Source organism: Aricia agestis, chromosome 13 (assembly GCF_905147365.1).
Source record: "Aricia agestis chromosome 13, ilAriAges1.1, whole genome shotgun sequence".
NCBI lineage: Eukaryota > Metazoa > Arthropoda > Insecta > Lepidoptera > Lycaenidae > Aricia > Aricia agestis.
The window spans coordinates 1,078,833-1,098,186 of record NC_056418.1 but is presented as its reverse complement, the minus strand read 5'-3'; the positions used below and the strand labels follow the sequence as shown (position 1 = coordinate 1,098,186).

Below are 19,354 nucleotides of genomic sequence, written 5' to 3'. Positions count from 1 at the left end.
TCTTCAGTACACATTGCCAGAATTCTGACAATATTTAATATGACAAAATGAATTACACTTTCAAGTTTCATTAGCAAATAATGAGCTGAGTGGCATGTTCATTATTGAATAAGCTCATTAAATAAAGATTTAAAAAAAAAAATTGGAATGATTATAAGGTTATGGATAGAAACATCCAAATCACAGTTTTTATTTATAGGATAATCATTATTTTATTATTTATAACAGCAAGTCCAAGAATATATTGGAAAGTAAATTTTTATTAAGTGTGGCAAATTCCTTGCACAGGAAACACTTCCTATTCGTTCAAAATTTTTTTTTTTTGTTTTGTTCTGTTTAATATTAAGATAATTTAGCTAAGTATAATTTAGGCTTTACTCTTTATTTAGCTCATAAATGAATAATATTATGGATCTACAATTCCAAAATTTTAAATTCATATTATATTTTGATCTATTTTTTACTAATTTCTAAACGACAAAGGAAGTAACGAGAATTTTCCGGAAATGTCAACTCTCTGGCCAAACCTCTGGCGGTAAATTCAAAACATCGTTTGTATTTATTTTCCAAAGTATAGTACATATTTGCATAGTATCTGTAAATTGTAAATAAAAATATATTTTGCATAATTTAGATCAATCGCATGTTCGTAATAAACTCTTCATAAAATATTCCTGTCGTATTACCGAAGGCATCAAAGTGTCTGTGCTAAAATTATTGATTTTTATTGAAACAGTTCAAGACATATTTTGGCATTTGGCAGTTCGATTCGGATTGTTTTGCTTTTTCGCGCACCCGCGCCGCCGCCGCCCAGAAATGGCTGTCAAGTTACAGTGCATTTTTTAATTATTATAATTAAAAACCTCATCAAAACCTTGCAAAATGCTCAAATGAGTTTAATAATTAAACTCTTCTACTAGGTAGATAGTGATAATAAAATTCTGTTTTCATATGTTATAACTTCGTATGAGTATATATTTTATTCTCTCCCTTTGTGTAAAACATGAACTGTATTATTCTTTATATTTCCTGAGTTTCAATGGTTTACGCTTTCGAGGATGACGTGCTTACAGCTTAATAAATTTTTCGTGATTGTTTACATGTGGTGAGGTCCCTTGCAATAGATCACAAATGCATTTCTGGATAGATAAACGTAGCCAGTGCTCTTACAGCGGTCGCCATCGAGTACCATCCTCTCTATCAGCTGGTAAGTTGATCACTCAATTTCTGAAAACAATACTTGGGTAATTTACCATGGGCACTCTTAATGGAATTCATTTGAGCCTAAGTACTTAGTTAAACTATTTCTTTAATATTATTGTTAAGTATTTATTTTATTTTAATAAAATTTAAATCCATTTACCTACTTTGAAAGACTAATTATTCATCTTAATGATAAATGAATTGCTCGAGTTATTAATATATTAATTCATCAAGCCCCATACGGTCACGGTGACCGAGACACAATAGAAATTCTATTGTGTCTCGTTTTTCCACAATTGAAGGGTCAATAGTGAGTTAGTTCTTGGGAACATTAATTTAAAAATTGAATTTTGTTTAAATATTATTACATTCAACAATTCTTCTTCAGTACATATTTTATTTACTTCTTACAATGCAATGTATAGGTATTATTTTACTGAACTAATGAGCGCATAATATTTGCTCATTTGTTTTTTTTTACATAATCAATATGATACAAACACAATATACCTCCTATTTTGTATAGAGCCGTCATCAGATTCACAATTGAAATGCCATACTTATGCTAAAGTAATCTAATTATGTTTCCGTGTCTTACTTCCCCACCCTCGTGCATTAGGTAATGGGATTTCCAATGCCACTTATGTTAGTGCCGGTACTGACTTTGGATGAATACTGTGTCATTATAAAAATAAAATTAAACAATAATAGTTTTAAATAAAGTTAAATATTGTTTATTAATTATTATTAATACTTAAAATTTAAATGTGTATTAAAATCTCTAAAGAATTTTCATATTCTTTTATTTAAATGAGAATTTATAGTATTCATAATAATGTTAGGTGTGTGGAATAGAACTAGAAAGTATAATGGATTGCATGCAAGTAAGTTGGTATCGACCATGGAGAACCACAGAACTCAGTGCATTGCTAGCTTTTGCTTAGTAATCTGTATTTAAATCAAATACTGATGCAAGCAGTCCAAACTTCACAAATTAAAGTGAAGATATAAGCTGGCGAGTACCTCTCATCAGTCACAATGATTCAGCCGGATTCATGGACCAACAGTTCTCTGAACAAGCACTCTCGGTCTAACTATGCTGCTGCTGTCAATGGGTCTATGTACAAGTACTCTCAGGGTGCTCTCAATGGGTCTATCTACAAGATCTCTCGTGCCACTCTCAATGGGTCTACATACAAAGGTGTTGCAGGGGTGGGTCGCGGGCGCGGGCGGGTGTGTGCGGCGGGCCGCAAGGGCATGGCGGCCCCCGTGCACCGCTTTCAGCCCGTCGACCCGCCGCGCCGGCCCAGGACCAACAGGAGTTATGGGTGAGTCATAGTCGTAACTCGTAATGGCTGCTGCATCAGCCGTATTATGTACTCCTCCATGCGGCATGCCCATAGGCCATGGCCCATGACCTATACTACCTATACATGAATATTAAATCCAGAGCTGCATTTCATCGTCTCTCGGTATTTCTCTGACATGCCAAACGTTGGAACCGAAATCCTTCGAACGTAACCGTAACCTCACGTTCGCAGACCTCCACCGATGCCGCCCGTCCACTCTTCCAGACGTCAGAACACCGACAGCCTCTACGTGGAGATCCCGCAGCCGCAGCAGCCCACCATCGCCAGCCTGGCCGCCGCCCGCAGTGTCACCCCCGATACCCTGCTCCGGACCGCAGCCCTGGGGCTCCACCACTCGCCCATGTTGGCGCCCCACCTCAAGTTCGGGATGCTCGTCTCGTTTGCTCTGGCGACGGTGTTCCTGGGGGGCGCTAAATATTACTTCGATCGGCAGGTGAGTGCCGATCAGCCCCGGATTTATAAATAGGCCGTTATAGGCCACCTGCCTTGGGGCGGCAGCGTCCTAGGGGGAGGCGGAAATAAAGTGGTCTTCTGACTTCTCTCATAAAAAATATAAATTGAGCACTGGTGCTGTCGAAGTAGGCGCCAGGCGGAACCCTGTCTAGATATTAATTTTTAATTAGCTGCTACTACGGGGATGTCATGACGATTACGATTCTTTAGACACCATTAGTATGGGATGTGAGGTAGCAACGTTTTCGAGAAAGTATTTCAGGGTCGGCTGATTTTGTGATATGTCGTCATTCTTGGTCTTCTGGGCCCGTACCATGAAACTATTTTTAAGACTCAAACAATCGTAGGTATGAGAATGTTGCGTCCCACCTTAACAAACGTGAAATGACGTTGTTAGAGCAGGACGCGGCATTCTCGTCCGATTGTTTGAGTCTCAAAACGGTTTCTTAGTAGGCCTACTGGTTAGAGTCTGAGCGGTCTGCTGCCGGTAGTGGTTGCTTTTATTGGTGCGCATTTAATTTATCCAGGTGCAGGCACGGACGTAAAAAAAATACGGACGGATCGCCATTAAGAAATGAGTGAAGCACCCTTAATAAGCCCAGGCGATCATATGTACACATCTTGCACAAACACTCGCACTGTAATAAGCCGATCGTACTGCCATTACGCAATTAGACTGCATCGCGGTGACACGTCTTTGTCATTCATAAATAAAAATAAATATGCCATCTTGTGTTGTAAAATGGTGCAAGAACAATACAACCTTACACAAAAAACATCAAGGAATAATATTTCATAGGTAAGATAACATATTTTTAAAGTATTTTGATAAAATAATGTAAATATTACTTCAACTTCAACAGGTCAGTAATGTCCATAACAAAGTGGGGAAATTTTCCCCAAACCGGGGAAAATTTTAAATTTATTGTCTTTTATTAGTGTCATGTAAGTATTTAGCATACTACGAGTATTGACCAGTAATTAGGCAGGAATACAATAATAGGGGTGTAGACAGTAAACGAAATCTAATACAAATTATTGTTTTTTTTAGAGTTTGTAATATAGAATTACCGAAAATGGACATATTTTACTTAATAACTTTATAATATTTTTTATATTGAGTAAGTGATTTTTTAAATTGAAATAAGAGTGTATTTATTTTTTATACATATTTTTAGGTGTGACAAAATACTTATGTACTATCAGAGAAGTTGATTCCTATGCAAATTGGGGACATAAGTAGTTTGGTTGCGTTACGTCAAACCCAGCCGACAGATCACAATTAACATTGAATTGACATAAGTATTCGACCAAATAACGTTGGTCTGTCAATTGCATAGGAATCAACTTCCTTGATGGTACATCTGTAAAATAAATATATTTCCTAAAAATAGTCTACACCCCTATTAATTTCTTAATTTACAAAAGTGGATATAATTGTTGTTTGACGACCTCTGTGGCTCAGTGGGTGGGCTGTCGGTGGCTCAAGCCGGGGGTCGCGGGTTCGAATCCTGCCGACGGAACAAAAAGTTTTCAAAGTTCCTGGGTCATGGGTGTGTATTAAATATGTGTATCATATAATAAAAATCTTAAATATATGTATAGTATAACAGTATTAAATATATTTCCGTTGTCTGGTACCCGTAACACAAGTCCTTCAGGTACTTAGCACGGGGTCAGACTGACGTGGTGTGAAGCGTCCATAGATAAAATTGTTGTCTTAGATTTCCTTCAGTAGTAGGGGAGGGAAGGTGCTATTGGTGTAGTCACCCGAGCGTCATTGAGACCTAGTAGGAATGAAAATATTGAATGGACCTCTAGACCAGGAATAAATTTAACACCATGTTAGGTGATTTGATTTGACGTTAGCGCATGGTAGAACTCTCGATAGCTCTAACAGGCCGTTAACTGATTTAACAAGCCATTATTTATTTAACATTACTTGATTGTTTGATGAAACGGGTTACGGGACTTAAGTATCTTATATCTTTTCGTATACAGGTTTCTTATATAGGTTTCGGGGGCGATAAATCTGTCTAGCTAGGAATTATTTTTAGAAAATGTCATTTTATTCGTGTTTTATCGAAAACCGAGCAAAGCTCGGTCAAATAGCTAGTAATAATTTTATTATTGTAAATGTTTGTACATAATCATTATTACTAATAATGTTATGAAAATAATATACTTCTCTGTAAGTACGTAATATATTGTGTTTTTTTTTCTATCTATAGTGTCATAAAAATAATATTTTCATTATGACATCTTTAACAACCGCTTACATTTCTGAAGCGAAAAAACATAAAAATATGTTTAAGTATAAAAAATAACATTTAACTTGTCTGAGTTTACAAAAAAAAGTAGGGAAATTTTACAAATGTATGATTTATATGGCAACCCTCATATCACGCACACGTCCTACACGGGCGGCCATAACTAGGCTTCACTCGTGATTAGACAAGGTTACGTCCGTACTTTTTTACGTCCGTGGGTGCAGGTGATGCTATTAATATAAGGAGCGCCTGATAAAAAGAAATAGCAATCTCTCGCTTCTGGCTCTTGTCATGTTAAAGGCCAGGCTTTAACAATTCTTATTATTATTACGTTGGTGTTAAGCACTCCTTGCTCACTAAAAATATTTTAAAATCATTTAAGTACACAGTATGTATATTGTATACTAAAATGATTTTAAAATCCAGGATTATAACCTGGACAAAAAAGTTGCGCACTAATTGAACGCAACGATTACCGGTAGCCCGACCACAGACTGTAATCAGAAGAGCAAGAATGACGACATAATATTGTATAACTTTACCCTTATTGGGTAAACATCTAAAATAAAATTATGTATTATTAACTTTATTTACCGTGCTACATACATGAGTCATGACTTACCACAATAAATTATTCGGGCGGTGGTGTGGTAAATTTTTTTTTATTTGCTTATTGGTACTTTTTATGGTACACGATATTGTTACGTCATTGTAAACACATCTCTAAATTTGAGACCACGTTACTTTGAATGTGACAATCGGCTTACATCGTACGGCTTCTCGAGTCTCGACCCACTCGTGCGGCAGTGTCGCGGCCATGTGTGAAATTATATAATCTGTTCCTGATTAAACTTCCTGTTTTCGACATCTGCGTCTTGAGTAATAATCTTCACAATTTCACACCAGCATTTTACCGTGGCCTGGGAAGAGCTTCAAAAAATCGTTGGGAGTTGGGACTTACCTATTCTGAAATCGTTTTTTTCCCACCGTACCTACTCCACGCGACTCCATCATCCTTATCACCGAGATACCGGTGTCACCCAGATTTCTGCAGCTCATAATAAAACTTAGATCATATAGGTTTTTTTTTTTTTTTTTTTATGAAATAAGGGGGCAAACGAGCAAACGGGTCACCTGATGGAAAGCAACTTCCGTCGCCCATGGACACTCGCAGCATCAGAAGAGCTGCAGGTGCGTTGCCGGCCTTTTAAGGGGTAATAGGGGAGGGTAGGGAAGGGATTAGGGGAGGGTACGGAAGGGAATAGGGGAGGGTACGGAAGGAAATAGGGGAGGGTAGGGAAAGGAAAAGGGTAGGGGATTGGGCCTCCGGTAAACTCACTCACTCGGCGAAACACAGCGGAAGCGCTGTTTCACGCCGGTTTTCTGTGAGGACGTGGTATTTCTCCGGTCGAGCCGGCCCATTCGTGCCGAAGCATGGCTCTCCCACGTCAACGGTATTTCCATTAGCTGCAAACATTTAAAAATTCAGCCTTTCTATCTGTATTCTGAGATTCTGTGAAGTAAGTACTTATAGGTACCTACAATGTTCATAGGATCTGATAGTGTCCATACTCCATAGGTACTTCCTGCACCCCCCATATTGTAGAAAAACCTACAAGCAAAATCTGGCGAAGTGGCTTTGAGAGTGTAGCTAATCCGTTCAAGTGGCTAGATTTATAATTTTATACCGAATATAATATCCCCAAGGCCAAACGCTTTGAGCGTTCAACTTGTGAGTGGCAAGTAGTTCTCATTCACACGTAGCGTTTAAAAGTGCCGAGTCGACTTTATTCATAAGTTAATAGCTAGTGATGTTCAGAGATCAGAGACAGAAATGTGCTGACTTTAAGCCCGGCCGCACATTGTCCGAATTCTGATCAGAAACAGTTGAATTTCGCCGGACCGCCACCCCGCACACTATCCGAAATATCCTTCCGGCGAGTTCGAGCTCACTCGGCTCAGTACAAAATGTAAAGCGCTTATTCCACTTATCCTAGCTAGGACGTCCTAGCTAGGATTCTAAAAAATTTAGTCAAGTGGAATAACATTTAGAAAGCTAGGATCCTAGCTAAGTTAGGATCCGCTTTAGATACAGCGCGGACGTTCAACTGTTTCGTACCTATCAGAAATTTCGGACAATGTGCGGCCGGGATAAAAGCCGTCAATTTTTTTTTTCGTTTTGTATAATATAGTCTGTCTGTCAAATCGTAGTAGCAACATCGTAGTGTCATCCCTTTCAAATCAATCTAAGAAAAAGGGATGTTGCCACTTTTTAATTTCTTCACTTTCTTGACGGACTATATGTCTCAAGGTTTAAAGCTAAGTTAAGTTGCACCAAATGCAACTCGAAGTCTTTAACTTTTAAACTCGAAAAGACCCTAAGGCCTAGATTAGACACAGCGGGAACCGAGCCCATTTACCCATTCCGATCTTGGGTTGAATTGAGCCGTAGCCCTCATCCATCCGCTGTTCGATAACAACCTTAACCATTAACGGCCTTCGGTCGATTTATTTTGCTTTCTGGCCATCTTTGGGCCAAGCTACAAAACTGTGCCGCGGCGCGTATCGCAAAAACAAACATTGTATATTCTTACGATGCGTCGTAGCGCAGTGTTATGGCTTGGCACATCGCTGAAACAACCATTGCACAGCAATGTAGATTGTTACCGATGTGACGTCACAAGTGTGGCCTTGGCCTTGAATATAAACCTCTATTATCAGGTAATGCGCGGCGGAAACAACAACAACAGCAGCGGCGAGGCGGGCGTGGTGTGCGCGGCGGTGGCGTGCGTGTGCGGCGTGGGATGCGCGCTGTCGCTGTGCCGCGCGCGCCCCGCCCCGCCCCCCGCGCCGCCCGAGCGTGTGTCGTCCACCGCGCGACGCCGCCCCGTCGACACGGCTCCGCCCCCACAACCCGCTCCGCCCCCGCAGAGACCGGTGAGTGATTATTGATTATTGATATTTTATGAAACTGTGAATTGTATAAATATACCTTAAAATAGAAATTGTTGCTGTCCGTGTGCTCAGTGTAACTATTTGTCACTTTTAACTTTGAAGACGTTTATTACAGCTTCCGTTCTTTGCCAATGAAAGCGTTATTTTGATTTCATAAAAATAGAAATAAACGACGATGACTTTAATGTAACTATCACTACTGAGCAATTTATTTGCGAGAGAGATCAGATGTGACGTCATAAGTTACAACAAAGTATTCTTATCTCTTCTGGGCAGAAAAGTTAATTATCCCCGTTATAAAAATACTTTAATCTGACTGAACTAAACTATTTAATCATCGTATCTAAAGAAAACTTTTTTCCTACCCTCAGCCGCAAGAGCCCGAGAACATCTCTCTCATCCCGATGCCGCGCGAGGAGCCGGCGACAGTGAGCACGGAGGGGGGCGGCTCCCCCCCGCCCTACCACATCGCGGTGCTGCTGCCCGCCCCGTCGCCCCCGCCCCCCGCCTACTCCGCGCTCAGCTAACGCCCCGCCCCGCAGGAGTTCATCATATAAGCGTCCCCGCTCACTCCTGTGTGTATGTGCGTCTCACTCTAATGCGTATGTGCGTTTCACTGATACTATATTGGTTTATGAGTATGAGCACGGTATATGCGTCTCGCTCACTTTTGTGCTAGTGTGTACGTGCATCTCACTCTCGGATGCGTGTGTGCGTTTTACTCCTACTGATACTATGTTTACGAGTATAAGCGCGGTAACGTCTCACTCACTCATGCACTAGTGTGTATGTGCGTTTCACTTCTACAATGGTACTTGAATTACGATTATGAGCGCGGTATTTACGTCTTGCTCACTCCTTGATGCGACTAGTATGTGTGTTTCACTCACTCCTATTTATGTATGAACGTGGTATAGGCATCTCGCTCACTCTTAAGTACGCGTACTGCGAAGATCCGGCAAGTGTTTCATTAATTCATAAAAAATACAAACTACAGAAAAAGATCAAGCATTATTCATTCAAAACCTGAAAAAAATTGGCTTAGTAACTGAGTCTGGTTGTGAAATCAGGGCCCCTGTAAGGGCTACTGGCGCCTGAGTGCAAAAAAAAAAGATTTTGGCACCCCTTTTTGGGTCCTTGGTTTTGGTGCCCCTAAAGATGGCGATTTGGCGCCCCTAGAGATGGCGCCCGTGTGCATTGCACACATTGCACATATGGTAGCGGGGGCCCTGTGTGAAATTCTGTCATCTTGATAAAACTTTGAACGAATGAGTGACTTCACCAGAAACAAATTTTTGAATCTACCGTCATTTAAATCTACATTCCATAATCGAGTGATGTGTGAAATGGACCAATATCTCTACTATAAGTACCAAACTATCTGTGTGCCACTTTTAAATTAGCACTAGGCGTAGACAGCCTTATAGAATACCTAGATTTGTGTACTACTATTATCTTATTTATGTAACGCACTTAATTGACCTATTGAAGACAGAATTAAAGTCTACATATTATTTAAAAAAAACACCTAAAAGTACATTGACCCATCTCTATCTGTCTCTTTCATTCGCGCACGATATTGCGCACGAGTAACAAAGACAAAAAACGATTGGTGAATGTACGGAACTCTATGGCTCCGCGAATTAATTATATATTATGTAGATTGTAGAAATTATTAATTATTATATATGCATACTAATATGTAGACTTTTATTCAGTCTCTTTCTTTACTAAGCGAGTTTCGCACAAAACCGTTTGGTCGAATTTTCTCCAAAAAATAATGTCCGTATAGCATAGTGAATGTTATTTATATAGATATGTTGTTATTTATTGTGTTAAAATTAAATATAACTTCAGTATGAAGAATATAACGAAGTTTATAAAAATGTAAAAATATGTGTTTTAAATGTACATTCCAATATTTGGTGGTAGAATATGGCTCAAAAAAAAGCCTGACTGATGAAAACATAAAGAATCATTAATTTGTATAGGCCGTGTAAAAATTAAGGATCAGCAAAGTACGATCAGAGAAATGTATTTATGGGAAGATGGCGGACGTATGTATTTCGTCCGGTTATGTAACTTTTTAAGTCAATGTTAATCGTATCTAATATTCTGTCCGCTGCTCACTCCACCAAAGATTTTTTCAGAGCGATCATACAGTCAGATGCGGCTTATAGAGGATTGGCTAAAATGTTAAATACTATAATTTATTATTATTAAATACTAGATAACAAGGAAGGTATTTATATGAAATGTAATTTATGAAACTGGCCCACTCGCGCCAGTCTGGGTTAGAGTTAACCGTGGATTATAAAAATATTAGTGGCCTGTTTCACCGCTTCCTGATAAGGTGCCCGATAGGGTTATTTGACAGATTTTCCATACTCCATCTGTCAAATTAAGTAGGTAGTGGATAGCCTTATCAGGAAGCGGTGAAACAGGCCCTTAATGTCGTATTGACTCTCTCGTTGTTAGAGTATATGACAGTCATGGCATGATATTTTTAAGAAACGATTAAAAATAAAAACCCACACAGACGCGACGCCTATAGCCCTGGGTCGACTGACAGAAGCGCAGCGGAGGATTACTAAGGCACTCAAATATTTACTTTAAAAGTACAGATAAAGTATAATAATTATAATATATACTTGTGTATCTTCGAGGACGAGTTAGGTTTGAGCATTATATAACACTCAAATACATAATTTTAAAGTTGGTTTTGGAATGCCTTAGTAAAATTCTTTCTGCTGCACTCCTCTGTATGTATCCATCAGGCCAGAGCTATTAATTGTAATGTTTAGATATAAAAGTTGTATATAATAAATGGTGTTCATGTATAGACGTAGGATTAGTGTACCCTGACTGTCAACGTGTCGCCCTGACTGCTACAGAGCGGCCGAAACGCGAGCGAAACAAAGTAACAACACTATTTTATACCTCTATTCTGTTATCTTAGTTCAAAAATAATAATGCAGTTTCTGGTTTCGACGCGGTAGTATTCTAAAAAGTGTCGTTATCATGAAATATCAAACTAATGTCAAACGCGTTCGGCAGTCTCACCCCCGAAACCTGGGCCCGTACCACGAAACGGTTTTGAGACTCAAACAATCGTACGAGAATGTTGCGTCTTACTCTAACAAACGTGAAATGACGTTGTTAGAGCAGAACGTGGCATTCTCGTCCGATTGTTTGAGTCTCAAAACCGTTTCGTGGTACGGACCCTGATACGAATTTGATTTACGAGTCTGATTAGTTTCAAATTGAGCCGCAGCACGATCGTGCGCTAGTATAGCTGTCAAGAGTATCAAAAGCGTTGAGATCGAGCTAATTCGTTTCTGATTCTGTCGGGAGTAAGGCAGCTGATTTCAAAAACTTTAAGAACTTTGTTCACGTTAAGTTTAAAGCGACCATCATCACCAATGACGTGATTTATTCAGTCCAGTCGGTACTGTCAATTTTGACATTAAAGCTCATATCACACTTTCAACTTAACGCGATTAGACTATAGTTATGTTTTAGCTCGCGTTGGTCGCTTCCCTATGCAGATAAGCAGTAAATACTAAAAATTATATATATAATTACCTCTAGTCAATATTTTTTTATTTTTTATGTAAGTATGTTGATTTGTTGCAAATGTTGAAATTCCTCTGTAACGGCACGCACAATTTGGCCAGTTACTATAGGTAGGAAAAAATCTTTTCTTCTTTAATGTTCGGGCCACACTAACGTTTAACGTCAAAGCCCAACAACGCGACAATTATTGCGATAATTTTAACGCGTTAAAGTGGGTGGCTACACTTGAACGGTCAACGTTTAATGCCCAACGGCGTTGTAAACGGTGTTGAAAACGGCGTTGATTTTACTTAACCGACTTCATAAAAAGGAGGTTATCAATTCGACGCGTATGTATGTAACATTCCAGAACTGCCTAATTTTCGTATATCAGCGTCTGAACAAATGTGCCAAAATATTTCAAAAGTGTAGGTATTTATGTATGTAAGTAGGTATGTATGTATGTATGTTTTTATGTTTGTGTTCGCATATCTCTGAAACTACCATTGCGATTTCAGTTAATCTTTTTTTGTTGTACTAGATATATACTAGATATAACTTACGGAATACTGCAAGTTGCATCAAAATTGGTTCAGTAATTTTGGAGGTAGGGCGATTTAATTCTAAATTACGTACAATTTTGAAGTCGCTTTTATCTTTTTATAATGTTAATTCATTGCTTCAAAAGGTAATAATTCTATTATTCGTCATCAAGCATCACTTTACATTCCACGATTCTTGTAACTTTTGAGTTTCAGATCCCACAAACATGGTTCGGTTTGCAAAATCTCAAAAAAAAAAGCAATTACTTTCTCATTAGGAGAAACTAGAGTGGAGTGAAGACTCCATTACCAAAGTACGTATTTAAATTAAAAAAACGTGCGATTTAAATGCAAACAAGTCTAAGCCAACACGTGTGATCCCGTCGGGCTCTCAACGCAAAGTGACGATACGTAGTTTGGCCGCTTCATCGCATTAATTCTCGCGTTAATCTCTTTGATGTACCGCCACTAGAGCTATCGTCAAACGGCAAACGGCATTGTAAACGCCGTTGAAAATTATCGCGTTAAATTGTGGCTACACCTACGGCTAACGTCCAACAACGCGATAATTAACGGCGTTTGACGTTAGTGTGGCCCGAACATGACAAACAAAAATTCGATATGTTATGAAATTGGAAAAGGCTAAAATTATTCTTCCATTTCTGTGTTATTATCGTTATCTCTTATCAGTTATGTATTCGAATGATTGGTATGCGGGACAAAATGTAGAAAGAAAATTATTGAAAAATTATAATATTGCTGTGGGGCCGTCCATAAAGTAAGTCACACCTAAAGGGAGAGGGTCGACTCGAATTTTTAGGTGCTTATAATTTTTAAATGTAAAATTCCAAATTTGTGACATCGCACTATGATATGGGGAGCGGTTCTAAAAATCATGAAAATAGTGTGACGAATTTATGGATGGTCCCTGTTAAGCACCTAAAGCTGTCCGAACATAAAGCAGTTTTAGATGCGAACTATGCTTGATGTAATTTACACAATGGAGGACTTACAGTAAGGAAACGAGCCGTCCTCTGTGGCGTATTGTTGAGTTTCCAATGTAAAAAAATATATAATTTTTAACTTACTAGGTTAATAGAAAAATTTTTTTTGTTACACTGACACAAAAGGGTCCAATTTCACAAACGTATGTTAAAGTTAAACGTTGATTAATCTCTTTCGTTTTTCGTATCTATGAAAGAGATGATAATAGGGATGATGACAAGGTCAAATATTAGCGAATTTTGTTAATAAAATAAAGAAATCACGGTAAAAAATAAGTGTTCCCAAAATTTCAGCTCGATAGCATTTGTATTTTTTTTTTGTTATGCGCCTTCAAAGTTGGATTATCAAGTCGATTTTTTTTTCAATTATATTTCTTAATATTTGTATACCATTCGATAACTTATGCAATTAAAAGCAACTTTTGTCTTAAAACCACTTTATTAAACGCAATATTTAATATACCTATCGAACAAAGTTCTCTCCCGATGCATACAAACTACGAAAGAGTGACGTCAGTCTTTCGTAGCACTTTGTATGGAGCGTTTCGGGCAGGTCTATTTTATGAAATGTTTGATTTGTCATATCTTAGTGAATTTTTAAGCTATCAGAGTCATTCTTTCAGCGATGTTTCTATTTTTTAAGGGTCGTTCAATGAGGGATTTTCATTTATATTTTTTAATTTTCATTTTAACAATCTTAACTAGATGGCGTAAGGATAGACACTTTTACATTTTCTATTGGTTCCTCACCGATCTGAAATTATCTGCAGGTTGGCATCACATTGGGTTGTATTTCCAAAAAATATCAATGTACTGTCAAGTGTGACATAAATTAAAATATCTTAAACCTAAGCGATCATTGGCCTAAGCGATTAGGCCAGTATACTGGTAATAGTTTAGGAACACGCTGACATAATAAAAACTTGTCAAACTGAAACTTGACAACTGAAAGAGTTTTGGCGGGCATGTCACTTTTAAACATTTTCTACTTTTTATTGTTGGTGTGGTTTTTATTATTTTTTCCCAAATTGTGGTTTTTGGGTCTTTGATATTCATTATTGGTAAAATATTAGCCATTAAATATCCGTTATCTTGCACAAGTGCAGGTAAGATGTTGTCAAAACCAAAATGTATAATTCCTGTAACATTTGGTGTGAATAGGGCTATTTCGTCCGTGAATTTTAGCTAAAACATCGTTATAATAAATTTATTATCCTATTCATTGGAATATTATTGCGTCTTTTTCAAGTTGAAATGTATCAAGTTTTACATTCTTTTGCCCTGTTCTGTAGCAATTATTGATGGTATTCCCTGGTATTACCGATAGTTGTCTACCTATACGCCATCTAGTTACTAAAATTGAAACTGTTTGACAATCAATTTAAAAAAATAGGAAAATCCCTCATTACCAATAAGAAAGAAAATTGTCAAAGCGTTTAACACTAACAGAAGTTTGTGTGATTGGGCCTTTATACGTCTACAAAACTAAATCAAAATATTATTATCTAGTTTGATTAAAAAGTTCAAGAAATTATGAATTCTAGTCATTATATTTATTTGTTAATGTTAGTAGAATTATTTTTATATTGTAACTTCATTATTAATAATTTGTAACGAACTGTAAAAGACGCTTATAATATATACCTTCAATGTGATACTTGGTGTTGATTTACGCAGTACGCTTATAAGATTTGTTTTTTCTTCAATCTACATTTTACTTATTATGTTAAATTAAACAACGGTTAGCAATTTTAACTACAGAAACTACCTAATACTCATTTTTCCTGCTGATGTAAAGACGGTAGAAAAATATTTACGAACGACAGCAGAAAAATATTTACAAGCTAGCTGATGCACGCAACTTCGTTACGCAGAAAATCTTTTATCGCGCAGAAACCGTAAATTTTTCGCGACTAAATAGTATCCTATCCCCATGCCAATTCTCAGCCAAATCGGCTTAGCGGTTTGGGAATTGGGCGTGACCAGGGTGTGTATCTAAACACACTATGCCGAAGTTCCGCGGCGGAAATTCCGCATGATTACGTCAGCAATGTCAATCGCATACAATATAACGCGACGGAATTTCGGCATAGTGTGTTATCGGTAAATTAAAATACATTGCAGGCGGAATCAAGCCGAACTTCCGCCGCAGAAATTCGGCATAGTGTGTTTAGACACTAACAGACAGACAGATAGGCCCAATTTGAGAGGTATAAGGGTACTTTGAGTCCCGGGAAAGGACATAGGAAACTTTTTATCTCGAAAAATGTATCTTTCCTGCGCAATAAACAAATTTTGGCGGATCGGAGTTGCGGGCGTCATCTATTTAAGAGGAGTCCACACCGCCCTTTTTTCCATACAAACGTTGTCCCCTGTTTCCTCCCTAGATAATGCTAAAAAATTGTAACTCTACAGTTACAATTTTTTTCCTGAATATCTACGGCCACTAATACAATGTCCCTATGTTTCCTTTTTTTCATAATTTAATTATTAAATAAGATATGAACGTTCAAAAACCCAAAAAAATGGCCAGATTTTCCGCTGTGTTCAAATATCCAGAAAACAGCTTTGGCTAGATTATACAAAAAAAAAACATAGGAACACAGCTCAAACCTTTCTTTTAATTTTTAATTTCTTTAAAATTACTTAAATCGGTTAAGTTTTGGAGAAGGAATCAGGGGACAACGAATCGTTGATTTTCTGCAGTTGTCTCTATCGCGTTCTGCGGTATAAGCTTGAGGTAAGGGAGACAGCTATAGATATTACACGTACTTTTGTCATTTCTCTAGCCCCTGGTGTATCCTCTTAATAATCACATTGGAAGCGGCTGTGATCGTTTTTTCTCCGGAAGGTTGTTGTTTCTAGTCGGCTCATGATATTATAGGTTTAAAATGAATACATTTAAAACTTCGTGCTTATTTGTTTATTTCATAACTTTAAGTACTAATAGAGTAAAATAAATATAAATTATAATAATTAATCGATAATTTTTTTCAATAAATGCTCCAAATTTGGTTTACGTATATCAAGAATCATTGCAATATTTTAAACTAACATAACAAGCAAAATAATAAAAGGAATGTCAATATTATAATATAAAGCTGCAATAATTACAATCATAATCATCCTTTTTGATAAAAATTCAAAATAAAATTGTATATTTATACTCTACCATCGTATTTCCATGCAAAGAGCACTTGCAATACTTCATTATATTTTTTTATTTCGCATAATCGGCATACATTTTGAAGTGTCTGGGTTTAAAAATAAAAGTGATGTTATTTTATTTTAATGTAAAGCCATCTTCGATGTTTCAAATATACGACAAAGACTTCATCATCATATCAGCCTATAGTCGTCCACTGCTGGACATAGGCCTCTCTCAATGAACGCCAAGATGACCGATCTCCTGCTACTCGCATCCAACATGGGCCTGCAACTAAGCGGAGATCGTCGTCCCACCTAGTTGGAGGTCGACCTACACCCCGATTTCCCAGCCTTGGTCTCCATTCCAGAGTAAGTTTACTCCAGCGATCGTCTGTTCTTCGAGTTACGTGACCAGCCCAGTTCCACTTCAGCGTACTGATTCTCTGCACTATGTCGGTGACTTTAGTTCTTTGACGAATTGTTTCATTTCGAAGCTTATCCGCCAAAGAAACTCCGAGCATAGCGCGTTCCATAGCACGCTGAGCGACGGAAAACTTACGAGCTAGCCCCGCTGTAAAAGGCCAGGTTTCCGCCCCGTAGGTCATAACGGGAAGCACGCATTGATCGAAGACTTTCGTCTTCAAGCTCTGCAGAATATGCGACGTGAGAATGTGGCTTAGCTTCCTGAATGCTGCCCAACCCAACTGTATCCTCCTATCGGTTTCTCTCTCGAAGTTATGTCTACCTACCTACCTGCAGTATGTGCCCCAAATAGACATATTCCGTTACGACTTCGAGAAAGACACCGTTAACTGCAACCGGTCTCGGGAGAACATGTTCGTTGAACATGACTTTCGTCTTGTCCAAGTTCATCCCGTCGTTCAATATTTCCTGCAAGTCCTCCAACGATGCTGCCAATATGACGATATCGTCAGCGAAACGAAGGTGTGAGAGGTACTTGCCATTAACGTTTATGCCACGTCCTTTCCAGTTTAGGGTCTTGAAGGCGTCCTCTAACGCATTTGTGAACAGTTTCGGGGAAATAATATCCCCCTGTCTCACTCCTCGATGCAAATAGATTGGCCTTGTTGTGGCCGTCCGTGTACAGGGTACTCGGACGGACATAGACGCGGCATTATATAGAACTTTCAAAACTTCGACGTAACGCCAATCGACTTGACATCGTTGCAGGGCTTTCAGAACAGCCCAGGTCTCAACAGAGTCAAAAGCCTTCTCATAGTCCACAAAGGCAAGGCACAATGGCTGCCTGTACTCATGTGACTTTTGTACAACTTGCCTTAAGGTGAGAATATGGTCTATGGTGCTAAAGCCTCTGCGAAACCCAGCCTGCTCCGGTGGCTGGCATTCGTCAAGTTTATTGGATAGGCGATTCGTAATGATCCTAGAAAACAACTTATATATGTGACTCAAAAGCGAGATGGGTCTATAATTAAGAAGGGTGTTATCGCCCTTCTTAAAAAAGAGAACCACCTCGCTTTTAAGCCACTCATCGGGGGAAACTCCCCGTTGAAGGACAAAATTAAAGACTACGAAGCTCTCTCAAGACGGGTTCGCCTCCCGCTCAGAGAAGTTCGATCGTAATTCCGTACCTCCCCGGGGCCTTTCCTCCTTTAAGTTGTTTCAGAGCCAATCCGATTTCGCCTATACTGACGTCAGGAAGCTCGCCAGAAAGATGCCGGGTGAGTTTGGCACGCGGGTCGTCATCACGAGGATCAGGTTGCGAAGCATGTGAAGCATACAAGCGGCTATAGAAATCCTCGATCTCGGACAGAACCCCCCCTCGTGAGGAAACGATTTGGCCACAGATATTCTTCACCTTCGTCAGATGACTCCTCCCGAGGCGCCTTACGAAAACTTTAGACCCTCTATTCCGCTCAATCGCTTCCGTGATTTCCAGCGTATTCGAGCGGCGAAGATCTCTACGTATAAGTTTCCGTATTCGCCTCGAGAGAAGTTTTACATCTGACGAACCCGATTCCGTGTTTTCCCTCCGTTCCCTCATAAGTTTGAGTGTCTCATCCGAAAGTTTGGATTTCCTGCCCGCATGCTTGGGCCTGCAAAACCTTTCACCTTCGAACCGTATGCTCTCCACAATTGCATTTAAAGCCTCGTCAACTTCCATTGTAGTTTCCGAGATGTTAAGAGCGTCGAACCTATTTCTCAGTTGTAACTGAAATTTCTGGGTGTCAGCGACGGATTGTTGGAAGTTGGGTCGGAGAGTAGACCTCAGCATATGGGCTCTTTCGAGTTTGAAGCATACACTCAAGGATCCTCGCAGTAGTCGGTGATCGCTACCGGTATTGAACCTATTGATCACAGAGACATCCCTAAATATATACTTCCGATCCGTAATGATGAAATCTATCTCGTTCCTTACCACAGAGTCAGGGCTTCGCCATGTCCACTTTCTTTGGGGCTTCTTTTTGAAGAAGGAATTCATCAAGAAGAGCCCCTCTTTTTCGAGAAAGCTGACCAGCATTTGCCCCCTGCGGTTTAGAATCCCAACACCGTGCTGTCCCAAGATTCACCGCTAGCTCGTACTCCTACTTTGGAATTAAAATCTCCCATGACAACATTGAAGTGGGTCTTAGGGGTGGTATTTAAGACCTTGGAGATGTCTTCGTCTCATGGTCACATGGTCTCCACTTCGTCATCGGAATGTGTCGAGGTTGGTGCGTGCACTTGTACAAAGACAAAGACTTAATTTATAATAACTATCGAAAACAAGTCATTTTTTAAAATAATAATTTTATAGTTATTCAACTAATCCTAACAAATATTTTTGAACGATGGCAACACATAAAACCTGGATTGCCATGCAAAACAACAAAAAA

The 19,354-nt window shown here is 38.9% G+C and overlaps 1 protein-coding gene across 2 annotated transcripts; it reads left to right on the top strand.

The window, feature by feature from the left end:
- Positions 1-665: 665 nt before the first annotated feature.
- Positions 666-9,240, top strand: LOC121732889 (formin-like protein 20). 2 transcript variants are annotated; one of them, XM_042122910.1, is made up of 5 exons: positions 666-1,207; positions 2,414-2,531; positions 2,745-3,006; positions 8,018-8,233; positions 8,623-9,240. In XM_042122910.1, exons 1-5 carry the CDS (start codon positions 1,132-1,134, stop codon positions 8,776-8,778), a joined length of 828 nt encoding a protein of 275 aa, XP_041978844.1. In that variant the 5' UTR covers positions 666-1,131; the 3' UTR covers positions 8,779-9,240. The 2 variants fall into 2 exon arrangements, with proteins under 2 accessions (XP_041978844.1, XP_041978843.1); XM_042122909.1 differs by lacking the exon at positions 666-1,207 and having other exon boundaries at positions 2,069-2,531.
- Positions 9,241-19,354: the final 10,114 nt, after the last annotated feature.